The 18,545-nt window shown below is 47.4% G+C and overlaps 1 protein-coding gene across 1 annotated transcript in view; it reads left to right on the top strand.

The window, feature by feature from the left end:
* Positions 1–4,305: 4,305 nt before the first annotated feature.
* Positions 4,306–18,545, top strand: part of PSMB8 (proteasome 20S subunit beta 8) — a 30,350-nt gene continuing 16,110 nt past the window's right edge. Inside the window, exons 1-4 of the mRNA XM_088446551.1 lie at positions 4,306–4,744; positions 7,003–7,147; positions 8,972–9,083; positions 11,379–11,508. Coding sequence (XP_088302677.1) covers positions 4,613–4,744; positions 7,003–7,147; positions 8,972–9,083; positions 11,379–11,508 — 519 coding nt within the window. The 5' untranslated portion in view covers positions 4,306–4,612. The remainder of the gene's footprint in view (positions 4,745–7,002; positions 7,148–8,971; positions 9,084–11,378; positions 11,509–18,545) is intronic.

Here is an 18,545-nt window from a genome sequence, read left to right as displayed (position 1 = left end):
AGATTTCCCCATCCTCCCCACGCTCAGAGATCAAGAGGCCCAATTTCCTTCTCAAAGAATGGTAGACATTCTGTTTTCTCAAGCTCCTTTTTGCTATGAGTCTGAGAAAGAAATTCTGAGTCCTCTTCTTAATCTCCTCCCACCACTCGGATCCACACCAACCTGACTCCAGCAGTGTTTCCTGTGCCTGAAAGAGGTCCCTGAAGGACTGTCTAACCCCTCTTCCTTTAGGAGGTCAGAATTCATTCACCACGGGCCCCTGTCCTTTCTGAAGGGATTGTGCAACATTCAAGGTAACACTCAGAAAACCGTCGACGAGAACTCCACCAACCTCACCTCAGGAGGTAAGGTCTTCAGAGTCTCCTTAACAAAAGACCTGTCTATTCTAGATCTACGACTACCACTAAAATTTGTGAAATCCATGAGGTCCAGATGATGGCAAACATACACATCAACCAGACCAGCCTCCCTAATCATCCTAACTAAATAATTTGAAGCATAGCCCAGCATTGTCTTTGAGCCTCCCCTGTCCATCGGCCAAATTACGGTGTCAAAATCACCTCCAAAGACAATCTGCTGGGCCGTAAAGAGAAATGGTTTTATCTCTCTGAAGAGGCACTCCCTCTCCCATGCCGTTTGAAGCCCATAGATGTTGATCAGCCTGAGGTCATGCCCCCTCAGAGAGACATCCAAAATCATACATCTACTCACCTGTAATGATCAAAATGTTAATTTCACCTGTATCGACATAATGAATGTCAACATGGTCACTGCCGACCTAAAATACTGAACCAGCGCAGGTTATTTTTTTACTGTAATTATATTCAACACCAAAAACAATCTAGGTCTTCAGGGTTCATGGGACATAACTGGTTAGCCCTGGTCTGGAATATAACTTGAGAATGTCGACAATGTTGTAATGTCGACATGCAGGATGCTGACATGACCATGTCCACAAGATTAGAATGTCGACAAAAAGTCCCTGGTGGTTCCAGCGGTGACTTCTGGAGGATCCTGCGGTGCTTCTGGCGGAGAGTATTGCTAACCCTAACCCTCCCCCTAGTGCCTAACTCTCCCCTCCAGTAGGCTAACCATAATCCTCCACTGCCGCAGCCAAACCCTAATGCTCCATTCCCCGCAAAATGTCAACAATTTACATATCCTGCTGAGGCCTAACTCGTTCTGAGTGGTGCCCCAGATCTGGAGTTGCAGGGGGTATTATGTTGGCTTATAGGAGGTGTGTCCCACCATTGCTGTGTTACCCAAGTGTACAGACCATGTGTTACTTACCAAATGTCAGTGAAACAATGACCATCCTACTAAACGGGTTGGGTATGGGATGCTGGCGTTCAGGATGCCGGCGTTCAGGATCCTGGCGGTCAGAATCCCGATGCCGGCATCCTGACAGGGTTAGGATACCGACAAGTATCCTAACCCTAAACCTTAACCCTCCCTCCCTACAGCTTAAACCTAAACCCGCCACAGCCTAATCATAACCTCTGCCCCACAGCATAACCCTAACCCCCCCTCACTGCAGCCTAACCCTAACCCTCCACCTAGTGCCTAACCCTAACCCCTGACACCAAAATGCGGCTCCTGTGCAGTGACAGCACCAGGCTCCTGTCATAGAAGAGGAGCAACAGTGCTGATGCCCAGTCTCCGGGGGGCAGCCTAGCATCTCCGGCGATACTGGGCTGCCCTCGGAGTGAAAACATCGGGTTCCCCTGTGAGGCCACGCCCCTTTATTTTAGGTCACGCCTCCGGCGTACAGGGATATTCTGAGTGCGCACCGGATGTCTCCAGAGCCGGTGTCACCTCTGGTTGTCAGGGGTATTATAATATAATAATAATATAATAAGCCAGAGAGATTTATTACCGCCCTCGGAAAGTTGAATCAGCACACCACACACATTGCAGATGGTATTCCTATCATATAATTGTGTACTGCTCAATGCAGTACACAATTTTGTTTTCTCCTCTCTTCTTTATCTCATGCTCCTACTCCTCTCCTCTCTCCTGTCTTCTACCCTTCCCCTACTACTTCCCCTCCTCTCTCCTAGCTTCTACCCCAGGGCCTCCCCTACTACTTCCTCTCCTCTATCCTGTCTTTTTCCCCTCCCCTACTACTTCCAGGGCCGGATTAACAATAGGGTGGGTGAAGCTCCAGCTCCAGGCCCCTATTGAAAATAGGCCCATATGAACCACTGAAGTTTAGATAGTGCTGCTGACAGGTTTTTTTTTTCTCTGTCCCTCCAGCTAGCAGCATTGCAAAGTCTCATTTACTCAAACCCACCAACCCCGGCTGTCCTTAACCCTGGCCATTCTGCTCCCGGAAGCCCCAAACACCATCTATTTGACTTGGCTGAACTAAGCCCCGCCCCTTTGTGAGCATTATCTGAAGCCCTGCCCACTCGTGGCAACAGAAGCCCCACCCCAGTATCTGCCCGAAGCCCTGCCCACCTCTCCCTTGGCAGGCAAGGTACTGTAACTGATTTGGGTTTGAGTTGCTGGTGGAAATACCAGGCTGAGGAACACATGGTGAACACAGGGCAGCTGAACATAGCTGTCAAGCCTGTATGCATGTCTCAGACTGTCTGTTTCCCTGACAGAAAAGTGTTTTTGGAGATATAACTGGACCTCATTACAAGAAGATTGGGGATGCTAGCTGATACAATGTTGAGGGTACAGAGGGGGCGATTCAATTGTTTTTGCCGGCGACTGGTAGTGCCGGGCGCCCAATTGAATTGTTGCTCCATTAGGGCAATCAGCAATGTGCGATAAATCCTAGTTTTGGGAGCTTAAATGGTAGTTTGGGTGCCCTTACCTGGACTTTAGACGGGTTTAGCCATCATGATGACCCAGGTCATGCCTAAAAAGACTTGATTGGCAGGCACAGTAGCGATTGGAGATGACAATCTCCAAACGTCCACTGTTAGACGGAAGCCCCAGATCACTGGAAGTCCCGGGTCTGGTGTGAAGGGGGACAAACCGGGAATAACCCAGGACCATCACCCAGGTGTGAATGGGGGTAAGTACTGAAACTCTAGGCTTCAACCCGTGTTCAGTGTCCAGGGTACTGAGCCGGGTTAAAGCTGGGGTTTAAAGGCTACAGCTAAAAAAGCGGTTCATTTATTATTTACTGCAGTGTCGAGAAATGTGGGCTAAACACTTATAGAAATATTGCAATAATTAGTGACCGATTTTAGATTTTTTTTTTATTAATTTAAACTATTCTAGCACTCAAGGAAAGGCAGACAATACAGTACACACCCTTTCAACCTATAGCTCTGCTATAAAGTAAACTGAAGGTAGGCGCTATCTATGTCCTCTATGGAACTAGCCACACCCCCTATGCTGATCACACACAGCATTGGTCTTGCCTCTACATCACTAGTCACATTGCCGCACCAATGGTTACACCCCCTGCAGCGGACTGCCATAGGCCCTTTATAAATTTCAGCTCCAGGCCCATATGGACCTTAATCTGGCACTGGTATCAGTAGTCAATGGAAATAAGGCCCTGATTCAGAGCCGGTCGCTCTGACAGAGCGCTCGCTCTGAATCAGGGCCGGTCTTTTTTTTTTTTAGAATGGCCTCCTGGCTGCTCGCATAGCTATGGGTGACCACCCACAGCTATAGCGAGCGGCCATGATGATGGTCGCGATGGTTAAGACCATCGCGACCATCGGGCTTGCAACGAGACCCTTGTGGTAGGGTCTCGTTGCCGCAAGCCCCAGAGAGATTTTGGCTCTAACAGAGCCGGAATCTCTCCACTGACATCACTTGTGATGTCAGTGGGGCCGGCCCCAAACGGTAGGCGTTCTCATGGGAACGCCTCCATTTGGGCAGCCACCCCCCAGCCCGCCCACCAAAGGGGGCGTGCTGTCACTCAACATCGACAGCACGTCCCCTATGGTGCGAGACCCGGAGTGACGGATTGCCTGTCGCTATCCGGGTCTCGCGCATGCGCACCACGGAGCCGGCTCCGTCGTGCACATGCGCTCTGAACCACCATCGACCCGGTTGCGAGCGCTCAGCGCTTGCGACCGGGTCTGAATCAGGCCCTAAGTCTGCACTTACTACATTAAATTGTTATAAAAATGAAGCAGGATTGTGGCTTTTCCACAAACCTAGACCTGCACAAGGGAATTCCTTGTCCTTCTCCGCTCACTTTCATTCTCTGCTGCACCGTCCTATAAACAGGGGGTATCAGCACCAATGAACCATTTAGTAAATCTACTCCTCTTCTTTCTATCTCCTGTCTCACATACTGCACAGAATTGGCAGGAAAGGCTGGGAGGTGGGGGTTTATCTTACAAGAACATTACTTTCACTTTCTGTATGAGTGGCTGCAGGGACAGGCAGGAACGTGCAAAGGAAAGAACGAGAGAAAAATAAAATATACAGAGAAAAAAAAAGAGGAATCAAGTAAATTAACGAGACGGAAAAAGACATCGGTATAGAGAGAGAGACAGTCGGAGATCTGTACTGGAAGAGACTGAAAGAGACACTCAGCAATAGACGGTGAGGTCTGGAGGAAGAGGAATAAGCTACACCAGCTCAGGACCCTTATATAAGATACCACAGGTGTTGGAGCTTTCCCCTCTCAGATATGGCTCTTCTGACCTTCTGTGGACCCCCTCATCGCCGGGACTGGCAGTTACCCCTCTATGGGGGTAAAATCTCCCCAACAATCTCATTCAACTCCCACAACACAGAGCTGGCAGTGCCCCCTGGATGTCAGGTACAGATATACACTTATTTGATTTATAACATTAAAATTAAATGTGCAATATATATATACAGGTATATATATATATATAATATATATATATATATATATAGTTACATACAGTTCCAGATATTGTTACATCAGATTACATATACGGAGTAATTTACTCCCAGTGTAAATTATAAGGATATTAACAGATATAGGCCCTCATTCAGAGCCGCTCGTAAGCGGCAGTACGCTCGTTCCGAGCGATATTTGCACATCTGCGCATGCGTACGGTTTTTAGTACGCATGCGCGAACCAGTCAGTGCGGACGAAAATCGTTTGTTCGCTATATAGCGAGTGCCTGCTAATTTGAGTGACAGAATGAGGCGTATGTGGGTGGTAACAGGGGAAGGTGCTTGAAAACGGGGAGTGGAGATCAGAACGCAGGCGTGCTTAAAGGTCAAAGCGGGCGTTTTATGGGTGTGCATAATTAATACAGCAGCGTCATTCACCACGTCACTGGGTTATTTTATAGTCAGAACTGCTCGCAATATTGTGGTTGAAAAAACCAACCACAAGAATAGCGAGCAGTTCATACGCTGTTCGATGTACTCGATTAATCTAATAAATAGCGGACATGACGTATGATGCGAGCGGCCAGGGGGCGTTTTTATCAAATAAACGAGCGTATGTTTTGCTCGCTCGTTCAGACATGGAGGCGGCAACAGACCGCAAAGAGCGAACGGTTCATTTGAATAGCCACCCCCTTTTTATGAACGAGCGAGCGCTAATTGCGAGCGGCTCTGAATGAGGGCCATAGAGGAATACTTTGACCAGGCCGTAGGCCAAGTGCTTTCATACAGGTCACACACGTCTGACGTAACTTCCAATACTCATATAATTTTCGGTTGGTAGTGTATTATTCTATATAAGCATTGCCACCCAGGAACGACCATTTCACGCAAAGAGAGACCCGACTAAGGTCCGTCAGAATCAGCCGGAGATACCCAAAAATGTGTAAAGTCGCTCTGGTGAATTATGCTAACACTCGCTATTTGCGGAGGTATAACAAGCTGAGCGCAACGTAGAATCAGGCCCAAGTTTGTGTCGTCCCACCTCCCTCTGAGCAATGTCGCTTCAAATCATTTGGGAACAGGTGACCTGTTTTTTCAGGATATGGGAATATAAAATTTGAGAGTCTCCCGGAAGTTGCTGGGTAGTCGGCAAGTATGATTCTATGTGGTTACATAACAAAAGTGTATGGAGAAAGATATTTTTACTTGGTGAAAATAGAACTTTTTCTGAATTTAAAACCAATTTAAAGTCCCTGCTCAGGGATCCTTGATGCCCACTGAGCCCTTGCAGGGACTCCATAGGCGTATTAATAATGCGTGCAGGGAGTGCTGTGCACATGGGTTCAGAGGGGCCCTGCACCACTCACCCTGCTTAGTATACTTACCTACTCTCCCGATTTGGTCGAGAGCCTCCCGAAAATCGGGTGCCGCTCCAGACTCCCCCGGAAAAGAAGGTAAGCCTCCCGGCCAGTCGCCGACCCCCCAGACCCACTGCGGGGGAGAGTGATGACGCGATTCGCGCTTAATCACGACATCCTGACCCTGCCCCCTGCTTTACAATGCCAAAAACATCGGCATTGTGAAGCGGGGGAGGGCCAAAATGACGCGATTTTCAGACCACGCCCTCTGCTCCGCCCCCATGGCAAGGTAGTATCCCAGCCACGCCAGCTCTATACGCGTCACTTCTTCCTGCTAGTCCGACCTGGCTACCCCGTCTCGGAGGGGGCTTCCAGAATGTCGGCAAGCTTGACTTACCTTGTGCCGGCAAGTGGTTGTAGAATCAATGGTAGCACCTATTATTATGTTTAAGATTAGAATACAGTATGCAGCCCAGGCCCTTCTTGTTTCCTCTGCGTGTGTGTATATTTAAGGTACATTTGAAGGTGAGACTACTTTTCTTGGGCTAGCATTCCTCCTACCTGCTTTTAATTGGTATGGGTCCTTTCCATTGCAGTACACACATTTAATTGGCTCTATGAAAGGTAAGACCTAGATAAATGATTTAATGTGTCTGTATTCGGGATGTTAGGGACCCACCTTTATAAGGTCCGCCGTGATGTGGTAGGTGGGTAAACATCTCTGGCCAAACATGTACTAAGAAACCTTACTTTACATTCCATGTTACTTGTTCCCACAAGCCTTATTCGGGCCCTGTCTGTAAATATAATTGCAAAATACAGTTCTTATAGCCATTTATATTATGTTATTCAGCCATCAGAGTTTCTCAGACATATGGAGGACGGGGTGGACGGGGTGAAGATCGAGCCTTGGCATGGTACCACCACTCTGGCTTTCAAATTCCAACATGGTGTGATTGTGGCAGTTGATTCACGGGCATCAGCAGGAAGTTATATCGGTAAGTTATTCATTACAAGTATTATGTCACAGAGATAATCCCCGTATGATCATATTCCCGGGCCTTGTATTAAGGGTACTTGACAAAGGGCTTATATTTTTACACAATCATGAAGAACCTCAACAGCTTCTATGGGTAAATGTAATAGCCTGTGCAGGGGTTAAACTGGGCTGGAGCGGGGCGGAACTGCGTTCCATCACTTCAATTTAGAGACGGAACCAGTTCCGCCTCCTCCGACGCACCACAGCCCGGCGCTGCAGGGAGGCTTCATTTGCTGGGCGCCCACTGATATTTTGTTACCAGCGAGCACCCGGCTCCCTCACCGCAATCGGAGGCTAGATCTCACTCTTGAGCTCCGGCTTCCGGCTCCCCCCATGGGCACTATGGGAGAGACGCCATGACGTATCTCCCATAGTTCAGCAGAGCAGCCAGGCGGACTGGAGGCAGCGGACGCAGGAGCCGGGCTTAAGGTAATTTTTTTTTTTCCTTGTGTAAGCGTCTTCATATTGGGGGCAATACTACTGAGGGCATTACTATTCGGGGCACTACTACAGGGGACATTACTATTGGGTGCACTACTACTGGGGGCATTTACTCGGTGGCACTACTACTGGGGGCATTTACTCAGGGGCATTACTATTGGGGCACTACTACAGGGGGTCATTACTATTGGGGGCACTACTACAGAGGGCATTACTTCTACAGGGGGCACCACTTCTGGGGGCACTACATAAGGGGCACCACTACTGGGGGAACTGCATAAGAGGCACCACTACTGGGGGAACTGCATAAGGGGCAGTACCACTACTGGGGGCACTGCATAAGGGGCACCATTACTGGGTCAAATAACGCCTTATGCAGTTCCCCCAGTAGTGGTAGTGTCCCTTATGCAGTGTCCACACTACCACTGTGGACACTGCATTAGGGGCACTACCACTACTGGGAGCACTGCATAAGGGGCACCACTACTGGGGGCACAACTCCTGGGGGCACTGCATAAGGGGTACTACCACTACTGTGGGCTCTGCATAAGGGGCACCACTCCTGGGGGCACTGCATTAGGGGCACCACTAGAATGGGCATTGCATAAGTGGCACTACAGCTGTGGGCATTATGCGTAAAGGGCACTACTGCTGTGAGCATTGTATAATGGGCACTACTACTGTGGGCATTATGTGTATTAGGAGCACTACTACTGTGGGCATTGTGTATAAGCGGGTACAAATGTGAGGATTGTGTAAAAGGGGCACTGCTGTGTGTCACATGAATAAGGGACACTACTGTGAGGTGTAATGTGAATCAGCGGTGAATCAAGACTGTGTGGCGTAATTTGAATTGGGAATACTATTGTGTGACCACGCCCTTTCTTTTGAGACCACGCCCTTTCTTTTGAGACCACGCCCTTTTTTGGGGGGTGCGCCTACAGTGTGCACTTTCCCTTTTTTTCACAATGAGTGTGTGTGGGGGGGGGAGGGAGTTCCACCACTTCTCTAGGACCACTTTAAGCACTGAGCCTGTGGGATGCAGGCATTGGTGAGTTCCTGGTGAGCCTGGCCGATGTTTTAAAGGGGCAATCATTTAAAAGCCAAAAACATTTGTTAGCAAGTTAACAGTTTATTACAGGTATTTAAAATGAGCGTCATCTCACTGTGTAGCCTACAGACCAAACAACTGTTACGCACCCCCCTGACCTACACAATATATAGAATGGGCCATTGATCAGCCTGATGTAGGTCCGCTGGCTGTTACTGCCCTGATACATTATATCAGGATCTCTGTATTTGTTACAAATTAATGATCTCTATGCACTGTGTGTTTTCTCAGCTACAATAAAGGTTAATAAAGTCATTGAGATTAACCCTTACCTGCTTGGCACTATGTCGGGAAGTGCAGCAGATTGCCAGTACTGGGAGAGAATGCTGGCCAAAGAGTGTAGGTAAGAAGTCCCTTATATCAGTCCCTTTATGTCTATTTTATCTCCAATATGTACTTGAGCAGAATTACTATCATTTCAGTAAATGATTATGTGTTGAGAATTATAAGTTTATATATTTTTTTTTTTTTTACAGTGAAATGCGTGGTTCAAATGTAAAACTTAGTACAGCTTTTCTAATGAAAATGTCTATCCCACCCCAGGACAGCTTCTATATTCTACTCAAGTGACCGCATTAGCAACATTTTAGTATACATTTTATTTATATTTTTGCATTCTCAGAAATTCCAATTATTGAAAGCCCATGATAGGAAAGACTGTTTTCTTGGGCACTCGTTTGCTCAAACATAAGCTGCCTACGGCTGCACATTTAGGGGCCTATTTATTAACATTATTTTTACTAAAATAAAGTGAAAAAGGGTGTTTTCACACCCTTTTCATATTATTTTAGTTTCACCTAAAGTTACTAAAGGGCAATTGGAGTAGATTTCGAAAAATTCTACTCCAAGCCCTAATTATCACATATTTTTAGTAATCAGATCGCATTTAACATAACTGTAATGAGAAATGTGATCTGCCTGAGATTTACTAAAAATAAATTGTGAAAAAATACCGGGGGATGCCTTGTGATAATAACGCCACCTGGAGATGGCGTTATCCAAGGTTTCCCCTGGTTTCCCAACTCCTGCTCTGCTCTAACAGGCAAACAAAAAAAATGTTTTCCCTGATTCCAGCGAGAACAGTGCTCAGTGATGTCCTCCGTAGCTCCGGTCAGCTGGTCTCCCGGGTCCTGCACTGTGACCCATGTCAGCTTCTGCATAGAACAGCTGACTGGGTCACAGTGCAGGATGGGAGACTAGCTGACCGGAGCCCCAGAGGGAGGACATCACTGGAGCAGCGATCACTGGCGTTAAGTGAAATTAAGGGGGGGTCGCGGTAGTTTATTTTTCTGTCCACACATTTTTTTTATGATCACCCTTTATGAGTTTAGAGAAATATGGGCTGATAATGAGTCACACGCATTCGTGGCCCTGTTTCCATCTGGCCGCGGATGCCTGCTTACTACATTATGCTAATTCAAGAAATTGACCATGTTTACTAAAAATATGTGCGAATGCATGCGGAAGCTGCTGGAAATGATGTGTGTGCAGATATTGTTGATACAGCAGAGTTACTTAACCAGTGGTGGTGTTTTTTTTATAATTAGTAGGTACAACAGTACTCACTGTTACATGCACACTGGTAATAGAGTGGACAGTGTATTCTGCTTGCGGGTAGCGGTGCAGGATGCTGGAACAGCTTTATATGCATGTATACTATTAACCAGGTTCTCTCTAGGAGCTAAGTAGCTCCCGCCATGTCACGCTACACACTAAAGATGGATCAGTCCGTATGCACTAGTGAACTCTGGGCCTGATTCAGACCCGCTCGCAAGCGCTATGTGCTCGCAAGTGGGTCAATGGCCGGGCAGAGCCCCGGAGCGAGCGAGAAATCACTTTCTGCGGGGCTCGTAGCAAAACAGGGCGGCTGTCGATGTTGATCGACAGCTCGCCCCGTTTTGTAGGCGGGGTGTGGGAGGTGACTGGTCAAACGGAGGCGTTCCCAAAGGAACGCCTGCCGTTTGAGGACGGCCCTACTGATATCACTAGTGAGCTCACTGGGGCTTGCGGCAGACGAGACCCTACCACAAGGGTTTCGTCGCAAGCCCGATGGTCGCGACCATCACGTGGCCGCTCGCTAAAGCTGTGGGCGGTCACCCACAGCTTAGCGAGCGGCCAGGAGGCCGGCTCCCCCCCATAAAAAACGCCCTGATTCAGAGCGAGCGCTCTGAAAGAGCGTCCGTCTCTGAATCAGGGCCACTTTCTGTGTGCCTAGGTCTGAATTGGTGCATGTGCAGGCGGCGATTTATTACTTTGGCGCATGCGTACTAAGCTGAAATCCCTGAGAACCGTCCGCATTTACATTCTGACTCAGAATCAGCCCCTTATTGTGCAGTGCAGTCTAGACAATTTATACATTCACATTGATCCCTACCCAGTGGAACTTGCAATCTAATTTCCTTAAAAGAAACGCATATAAACTAAAGGGCCATTTACATAGGAATCCAGTTAAACTGACAATATGTTATTTGATTATGGGTCCCACACAAAGAGAACATAGAAGTTAAATGACACAAAGAGAACATAGAAGTTAAATGACACAAAGAGAACATAGAAGTTATATGCCCTAGATGTAGTGAAACTAGCAGCAATGAATTGCAGCAATGCTATCCACTCTGCACATGCGTCTGTATTTCAGGTTATACCAACTGCGGAATAATTCCAGGATCTCAGTATCGGCTGCCTCAAAGCTCCTGTGTAACATGATGCTCCAGTACCGAGGAAATGGGCTGAGCGTGGGCAGCATGATCTGTGGATGGGATAGTAAGGTAGGTAAAGCAAATAAATAAATGGGTATGTGACTGCTGACCACTGTGCTGTGTGAACTGTGTTTAGCAATAGGGCTCAGCTGACAGAAGGCCTATGTGTAGCAAATATGTGCATATGAATGGAAATGCATGCTCTGTAAATTAAAAACCCCAATTCGGTACAGGGGAGTGTCTCGACAGATGTAGCAGACTTTATTTACTGAACAGCTAATAATGGCACATGATTTTTTTTTTGCAATTGACTCAATATTTCGGAGCTACTTTCAATTACACTAATCTGATATCTGCGACAATACATTGGTCCAAATGTGATATAGGTTCCGCTTTGGCAAAAGTACAGACTTTCAGTGACTTTGCCGCTGAACTTAAATTGCCAATATTTTTAAAGGCAAATCCAAATGCATGTGTGATCCAATTCTGTCAGTGTATGCAGGGTTACCAATTCTGTCAGTGTATGCAGGGTTACCAATTCTGTCAGTGTATGCAGGGTTACCAATTCTGTCAGTGTATGCAGGGTTACCAATTCTGTCAGCGTATGCAGGGTTACCAATTCTGTCAGTGTATGCAGGGTTACCAATTCTGTCAGTGTATGCAGGGTTACCAATTCTGTCAGCGTATGCAGGGTTACCAATTCTGTCAGTGTATGCAGGGTTACCAATTCTGTCAGTGTATGCAGGGTTACCAATTCTGTCAGTGTATGCAGGGTTACCAATTCTGTCAGTGTATGCAGGGTTACCAATTCTGTCAGCGTATGCAGGGTTACCAATTCTGTCAGTGTATGCAGGGTTACCAATTCTGTCAGTGTATGCAGGGTTACCAATTCTGTCAGTGTATGCAGGGTTACCAATTCTGTCAGCGTATGCAGGGTTACCAATTCTGTCAGTGTATGCAGGGTTACCAATTCTGTCAGCGTATGCAGGGTTACCAATTCTGTCAGCGTATGCAGGGTTACCAATTCTGTCAGTGTATGCAGGGTTACCAATTCTGTCAGCGTATGCAGGGTTATCAATTCTGTCAGTGTATGCAGGGTTACCAATTCTGTCAGGGTTACCAATTCTGTCAGTGTATGCAGGGTCACCAATTCTGTCAGTGTATGCAGGGTTACCAATTCTGTCAGTGCATGCAGGGTCACCAATTCTGTCAGTGTATGCAGGGTTACCAATTCTGTCAGTGTATGCAGGGTTATCAATTCTGTCAGTGCATGCAGTGTTATAAATTCTGTCAGTGTATGCAGGGTTACCAATTCTGTCACTGTATGCAGGGTTACCAATTCTGTCAGTGTATGCAGGGTTACCAATTCTGTCAGTGTATGCAGGGTTATCAATTCTGTCAGTGTATGCAGGGTTACCAATTCTGTCAGTGCATGCAGGGTTACCAATTCTGTCAGTGTATGCAGGGTTACCTATTCTGTCAGTGTATGCAGGGTCACCAATTCTGTCAGTGTATGCAGTGTTACCAATTCTGTCAGTGTATGCAGGGTTACCAATTCTGTCACTGTATGCAGGGTTACCAATTCTGTCAGTGTATGCAGGGTTACCAATTCTGTCAGTGTATGCAGGGTTATCAATTCTGTCAGTGTATGCAGGGTTACCAATTCTGTCAGTGCATGCAGGGTTACCAATTCTGTCAGTGTATGCAGGGTTACCTATTCTGCCAGTGTATGCAGGGTCACCAATTCTGTCAGTGTATGCAGTGTTACCAATTCTGTCAGTGTATGCAGTGTTACCAATTCTGTCAGCGCATGCAGGGTTATCAATTCTGTCAGTGTATGCAGGGTTACCAATTCTGTCAGTGTATGCAGGGTCACCAATTCTGTCAGTGTATGCAGTGTTGCCAATTCTGTCAGTGTATGCAGGGTTACCAATTCTGTCAGTGTATGCAGGGTTACCAATTCTGTCAGCGTATGCAGGGTTACCAATTCTGTCAGCGTATGCAGGGTTACCAATTCTGTCAGCGTATGCAGGGTTACCAATTCTGTCAGCGTATGCAGGGTTACCAATTCTGTCAGTGTATGCAGGGTCACCAATTCTGTCAGTGCATGCAGGGTTACCAATTCTGTCAGTGTATGCAGGGTTACCAATTCTGTCAGTGTATGCAGGGTTACCAATTCTGTCAGTGTATGCAGGGTTACCAATTCTGTCAGTGTATGCAGGGTTACCAATTCTGTCAGCGTATGCAGGGTTACCAATTCTGTCAGTGTATGCAGGGTTACCAATTCTGTCAGCGTATGCAGGGTTACCAATTCTGTCAGTGTATGCAGGGTTACCAATTCTGTCAGCGTATGCAGGGTTATCAATTCTGTCAGTGTATGCAGGGTTACCAATTCTGTCAGTGTATGCAGGGTTACCAATTCTGTCAGTGTATGCAGGGTTATCAATTCTGTCAGTGTATGCAGGGTTACCAATTCTGTCAGTGCATGCAGGGTTACCAATTCTGTCAGTGTATGCAGGGTTACCTATTCTGCCAGTGTATGCAGGGTCACCAATTCTGTCAGTGTATGCAGTGTTACCAATTCTGTCAGTGTATGCAGTGTTACCAATTCTGTCAGCGCATGCAGGGTTATCAATTCTGTCAGTGTATGCAGGGTTACCAATTCTGTCAGTGTATGCAGGGTCACCAATTCTGTCAGTGTATGCAGTGTTGCCAATTCTGTCAGCGCATGCAGGGTTATCAATTCTGTCAGTGTATGCAGGGTCACCAATTCTGTCAGTGTATGCAGGGTCACCAATTCTGTCAGTGTATGCAGTGTTACCAATTCTGTCAGCGCATGCAGGGTTATCAATTCTGTCAGTGTATGCAGGGTTACCACTTCTGTCAGCGCATGCAGGGTTATCAATTCTGTCAGTGTATACAGGGTTACCAATTCTGTCAGTGCATGCAGGGTTACCAATTCTGTCAGTGTATGCAGGGTTACCAATTCTGTCAGTGTATGCAGGGTTACCAACTCTGGGCCTGATTCAGACCCACTCGCGAGCGGCTGTCTGCTCGCAAGTGGGTCGATGTTCTGCATTGAGCATGCGCACGACGGAGGGAGCTCCGTCGTGCGCATGCGCCAGACGCGACGAGCGAAGGACTTTCCTTCGCTCGTTGTGTCTGATCAAAGGGGGCGTGCTGTCGATGTTGATTGACAGCACGCCCCCTTTGGTGGGCGTGCCGGGGCGTGCCTCCCTGACGGGGGCGTTCCTAAGGGAACGCCTACCGTCAGAAGCCGGCCCACTGACATCACTAGTGATGTCAGTGGGAGTGATTTTGGCTCTGATAGAGCCAAAATCACTCCGGGCCTTGCGGTTGAAAACCTCAACCGCAGGCTCCGGCTCGCAGTTTCGATGGTCGCGATGGTCAAGACCATCGCGGCCATCAAACTGCACGCTCGTATAGGCTGTGGGTGGTGACCCACAGCTATACGAGCGTCCAGGAGGACGCTCCATAGTTATGGAGGACGGCCCTCATTCAGAGTGTGCGCTCTGCTCAGAGCGTACGGCTCTGAATGAGGGCCTCTGTCAGTGTATGCAGGGTTACCAATTCTGTCACTGTATGCAGGGTTACCAATTCTGTCACTGTATGCAGGGTTATCAATTCTGTCAGTGTATGCAGGGTTACCAATTCTGTCACTGTATGCAGGGTTACCAATTCTGTCACTGTATGCAGGGTTATCAATTCTGTCAGTGCATGCAGGGTTACCAATTCTGTCAGTGCATGCAGGGTTACCAATTCTGTCAGTGCATGCAGGGTTACCAATTCTGTCAGCGTATGCAGGGTTATCAATTCTGTCAGCGTATGCAGGGTTACCAATTCTGTCAGCGTATGCAGGGTTACCAATTCTGTCAGCGTATGCAGGGTTACCAATTCTGTCAGCGTATGCGGGGTTATCAATTCTGTCAGCGTATGCAGGGTTACCAATTCTGTCAGCGTATGCAGGGTTACCAATTCTGTCAGCGCATGCAGGGTTATCAATTCTGTCAGTGTATGCAGGGTCACCAATTCTGTCAGTGTATGCAGGGTTACCAATTCTGTCAGTGCATGCAGGGTTACCAATTCTGTCAGTGCATGCAGGGTTACCAATTCTGTCAGTGTATGCAGGGTTACCAATTCTGTCAGTGTATGCAGGGTTACCAATTCTGTCACTGTATGCAGGGTTACCAATTCTGTCAGTGTATGCAGGGTTACCAATTCTGTCAGTGTATGGAGGGTTACCAATTCTGTCAGTGCATGCAGGGTTACCAATTCTGTCAGTGTATGCAGGGTTATCAATTCTGTCAGTGTATGCAGGGTTACCAATTCTGTCAGTGCATGCAGGGTTACCAATTCTGTCAGTGTATGCAGGGTTATCAATTCTGTCAGCGTATGCAGGGTTACCAATTCTATCAGCGTATGCAGGGTTACCAATTCTGTCAGCGTATGCAGGGTTACCAATTCTGGCCCTCATTCAGAGCCACTCGTTAACAGCAGTACGCTCGTTGCGTTCCGATGTTGAATAACCGCGCATGCGTCGGTGTAACACTGCGCATGTGCGTACTGCAGATTGCGAGTTTTTTTGGACTCGTTCCTAAAATAGCGTACAGGAAGTGACATGTCAAATGTGATTGACAGAACAGGGCGTTTTAGGGTGTTGACGAGGGTGGAGATGGAAAAACGCAGGCGTGGTGAGGCGTTTTTGGGGCAGATGCGAGCGTAAAATGTGTACGGACCGACTCCTACGTCACTGGATGATCCTCTTTCCCTTCCAAATGCTCGCACAGCTTAGGGTCTGGATTACTCGACCACATTGGCGATGGCCTTCTCCTCCGTCCCGGGACTCCACGATGTTGTTGCGATTAATCGCGGGAGGGCAGAAAAGCAATTAGTGTTGGATTGAGAACCGGCTTGGTATGTGTTTTGAAATCAGTTTTTTGGGATAGCACAAAACGTACGCAGGTGGAACTCAGAGCTGCTAATGTCAGGATGACACAGTCAATTTGCGTACATTTGGGGGTGTTTATTTGGGCAGCAATTTGGTGGTTAGGGCCTATTGTAACAATAATTTCATCATGTTTTCAGTTTCGCACCATTTTATTTGTGCCTCTTGAATTTGCCGAATTATATGAATTTTTAAACGTTCCTTAAAGAGCCCTTTTTTTTTTTATTTTTTGGTTTGGCCGAGTTTTTGCCTTTTGGCCCAGGATTAAATGTAACCCATTTGTACAATAATTTCACAATCCAATGTCATTGTTTAATTTCCAATTTATTGCTCAAACAAAAAAACTTATTTTAAAAATTTTGGGGACATCTTTTTTGCCCAAAGATATGTTCCCAAATCAAACAAATTGGCTCAACATAACTGTTGACATAAACATACATCAAAAAAAAAAAAACATTTCACAAGAAAGGAGAGGGAAGTTTTGACCCGAAAGGAATATGAGCCAAGCACAGAAGGATTGTGGGAAAAGTCACCATTGCTGTCACCGTTTTTTCACCCGTTTGGATGGGGGAGGGAGGGCGCCAGACCGGGTCCGGGATGTCATCGGGCTGGCCTGTCCAGAGGCAGATGTTGTGGCCTCTGGACTAGGCACAGGGCTAGGCACATTTGGAGGATTGGCTGATGTTGTGCCAGAGGTGGAGGATCCTGATGTTCCGGCAGGAAGGGAGGTCGGCTCCACCATGTGCTGGCGAACGAGCTGCTCCAGGGCATTGGCGATGCGGATGTTGGCCCTGGTATTTTCCGCCAGGGCCTGACCAATGGTCTCGTTGGCCGCAGCATTTTGCTCCAGGGCCTCAGCCACCCGTAGCAGACTGGCGTCCATCCTCTGCAGAATCTCCGTATGGGAATCCGATTTGAAATTGAGTTCTGTGAGGAGGGCCACTGCCTGCGAGGGGGATTGTCCTGGACTGGCTTCTGCAGGGTCCTCAGCCGGATGTACTGGTTCCTCCCCTGCAGAGCCAGCAGAAATTCGGCGGCCAAGGCTCCCCTCTGGAGCAGACTCATCCGCCTGTGTCTCTGTTAGGAAAAAAGAGAAAAGCCTCACATTACAATCTACATATTGGCACAATAACATTTCAGAGTTGATGACATCCAAAGATTTACCTGGGACAACATGAGGAGCCGCAAAGTCTGGCATGTCCGTATCCATGTTGGACACGCCAAACACCTCCACAGGCTGCACACACCCCTGTGCCAGCTCTTCTAAATCCGTCAACTCCAATGACACAGGGGTGGGACCCCCACCTGTCCCCCTTGCATGCCTAGCCCTGTCCGCGAGTTTTTGTTTTAAGCGATATTTGAAGTCGCCCCATCTGTGGGAAAAAATGGAAGCCATTATCCTTTGGTTTAAAATGGGGTTTGTTTTTAGGGGGGGCAAGGGTTTACTTACCGCCGTTTGACATCCCGGGCTAGACGGACATAATCACCCACCCTATTGACAGCAACGGCTACCTCTTCCCACATTCTCCACTTCTGGCTTAGACTCATATTCCTGTCTGCCTGTGGCAGGATGTCCACACACTTCTGGATCAAAACCTCCATCTCCTTTCTTGTGAAATGTGGCTGCCTTTTTTTTTTGGCCGCTTTGGCCGGAATACTGGGCCCAGCAGCCTCTTCCATGTCATTCTCCTCACCTATTTGTGTAAATTTACAGAATTCACAAAATCACAACTTGCCTAATCTTATGTTTCAAATTAATCATTGATACAAAATGCATGAAAGACTTACCGCCTGACTCTTGGGCATTTTTTCCCTGGTCTGTCGCCATGTCTGAGGTCCAAACAAGAAATACACCAGAATTTGAATGTGTTTTCGTGACGTATTTATACATGCGTCCTTATTTTGCGGCCGCATCATTGATTGTGCGGCCCTATGATCCCTCCTTAATTTGTGCGGGAAACTAAACACTATTTATGGCTTGGTGTGTCTCAAGTCGAGGTGGCGTTTTTGGATTGTTGGAGGTTATCTTGGCTGGAGTTTATTGATTGCGTAGAAAGGAGTTGGCGGTTGGAGATTCGTTTGTTGGTTAGATTTGCGGTTTTTTTTCCGTTATCTTTGTTGGTTTATATTTTTGGGACCT

The sequence above is a fragment of the Taudactylus pleione genome, unplaced genomic scaffold (genome assembly GCF_031769625.1).
Source record: "Taudactylus pleione unplaced genomic scaffold, aTauple2 ptg000400l, whole genome shotgun sequence".
Classification (NCBI taxonomy): Eukaryota; Metazoa; Chordata; class Amphibia; order Anura; family Myobatrachidae; genus Taudactylus; species Taudactylus pleione.
Note: the sequence above shows the minus strand (reverse complement) of the source record. Positions and strands in the feature narration are given on the sequence as shown.